The sequence below is a fragment of the Austrofundulus limnaeus genome, unplaced genomic scaffold, assembly GCF_001266775.1.
Source record: "Austrofundulus limnaeus strain Quisiro unplaced genomic scaffold, Austrofundulus_limnaeus-1.0 Scaffold41, whole genome shotgun sequence".
Taxonomy (NCBI): domain Eukaryota; kingdom Metazoa; phylum Chordata; class Actinopteri; order Cyprinodontiformes; family Rivulidae; genus Austrofundulus; species Austrofundulus limnaeus.
In genome coordinates, this window is record NW_013952443.1 from 124,797 (window position 1) to 126,863 (window position 2,067).

The 2,067-nt window shown below is 45.2% G+C and overlaps 1 protein-coding gene across 5 annotated transcripts in view; it reads right to left on the reverse strand.

The window, feature by feature from the left end:
• The window catches only part of adcy2b (adenylate cyclase 2b (brain)), a 98,493-nt gene extending 96,472 nt beyond the window's left edge, over positions 1-2,021 (reverse strand). Inside the window, exons 1-2 of one of the 5 annotated variants that reach the window (XM_014007260.1) lie at positions 1,628-2,018; positions 1,222-1,533 (exon numbers count right to left, since the gene is read on the reverse strand). In XM_014007260.1, the coding sequence (XP_013862714.1) occupies positions 1,222-1,485 (264 nt within the window). In that variant the 5' untranslated portion in view covers positions 1,486-1,533; positions 1,628-2,018. Of the gene's footprint in view, positions 1-1,221 lie in introns of all 5 variants that reach the window. The other 4 variants (XM_014007261.1, XM_014007259.1, XM_014007262.1 and 1 more) reach the window with 4 other exon arrangements.
• Positions 2,022-2,067: the final 46 nt, after the last annotated feature.

Here is a 2,067-nt window from a genome sequence, read left to right on the forward strand (position 1 = left end):
CATGTCTGTTAGCAAAATATCCCATGAACCACTGAACAAATTATAATGAAACTTTCCAAATGTATTCATTGGATGCACATCTAGAACTGATTAACATAAAGTCCAAAGAACCACAAGCATGGCAGTAGAAAAGCGTTATTATTGTTGGCTGACATGAATAAATTTAGAGGGACATTTCAGTGCCATTCAGATATTTTTTCCTTCCATTCATGGCCATGGAAAACAATGCATTTGTTATGTTCATGTCTGTTAGCAAAATATCCCAAGAACCACTGATCCATTTTAGATCAAACTCTTCCAAGCTAATCAGTGGATGTACGTCTGCAGCTGATTTACTTTTGAGGTCAACCTGATCCACGGTGGCTGCTACAGCCAATGGATTTTAGCAAACACACGAACAACCTTAACTCAGCTGGTTGCACAGATATAGAGCTTAAGTTTGGTTTGGGAGTAGCTCTGAGATACCCCCCAACTCATGCTGTGAGTACAAACAGATTGCTCAAAATCTCTGTTTAAAACTCTGCCTTAATTGTGGTCAACCCTGTCTGTCTGTTAGCATAATATCTCACGAATTACTGGACGAACGTTGACGAGACTCTCATTATCTAATCACTGGATGTTCTTTTACAACTGATTAACCTTTGAAGTCAACTCTAATGAAGATGGCCACCACAGCTAGTGGACCTTACAGAACACATAAATGGCTTTAATTCAGTCAGTTTTACAGGTATTGAGGTAGAATTTGGCGTGGTAGTAACTGAGAGCATCTTTGACAAATACTTGATGCACTTTTATATTAGGCAAGATCTTTGATGAAAACTTTGGCATGCAAGGCATACAATGATAAAACTTTTGACTTCTCCAGTAAAATGACACCAAAATCCTATGTTGGATGTATTTAAAGTACTTTGCTCTAAAGTATCACGAGTGTAGATCAGGTTTTCTCTGTTAGCTGTAAAATAACTAGGATTTGCAATTATTTTTATGAACTCACGAGAAAAAAAGTGCTTCCTATAAAATAAAAATAGACTCTTTAATGACAGAAGAGTTCTATTTATTCCCTTTCCTGCCAGGACTGCAGTGATATGTTGGTTTTATTATTAGGCTCAAACTCCTCCTGACCTCCTATTTCTGAGCTCAGCTGCCCACACACACACAGTCCTGTGTAAACACCTTGACTCACATACACACACATACACACACACTTACACACACACTCACCAGTCCTGAAGCGAAGAACACGGCCAGCAGCGCCAGGCAGGTTCCCATGACGATCAGCAGCAGGAACACGATCAGCGGATGCTGCTGGCTCATCCTGTAGTACGACTCGTACAGCCAGTCCTGAGGCTTCTCGCCCTCCAGGCACGCCTCGCCCTGGAACCCGGGGCACCCGTCCCCCAGGCCCTCGGGCCCCTCGGCGCCCTCACCTCCATCGTTCTTCTCCAGCAGGTAGCGTCCGCGGGTCCACAGAGCCTCCTGCCACATGGGGAGCTGCCAGTGGCTGGGTGATTGGATGGGAGGGGGCTGTTTTCCCTGACAGTAAAAGAAAAAAAACTTTTAAAAAAATAAATAAAAGAAACTTAAAAAAAAGGAGATAATCCAGCAGGGGTGAGAAATGTTTTCTCACCCACCGCCTCCTGAGAGGGAAAGTCCACTGCTGCCTGTCTTCTTCCTCGCCCTAAAAGAAAAAAAAAGTTTGTCTCAGCCTCGAAGGAGCGATGATCAGGAGAGCCAACTTTCCAGCTCCTGCAGCTCCTGTCGCATCTTCTGCCGCTCCTTCTCTCTGGAGGTGACAAACTGAGTCAGGACAGTGTGAAAACCAGTCCTGCTGCTGCTGCTGCTGCTGCTGCTGCTGCTGCTGCTGCTGCTGCTGCTGCTGCTGCTGCTGCTGCTGCCACAGAGGCTTGTTTGAGGAAAGAGCCTGAGACTTCAGCTCTTCTCCCGTCCAGGTTTATCTGCTTCTGATTGGTGATGGAGAGCTGGCAGCCTCTGCTCACCGAGGCAACATGTTACTCTGCTGAGGTGCAGATGAGGAATGAGAGAGGGAGTGTGTGTGTGTTGATTTAA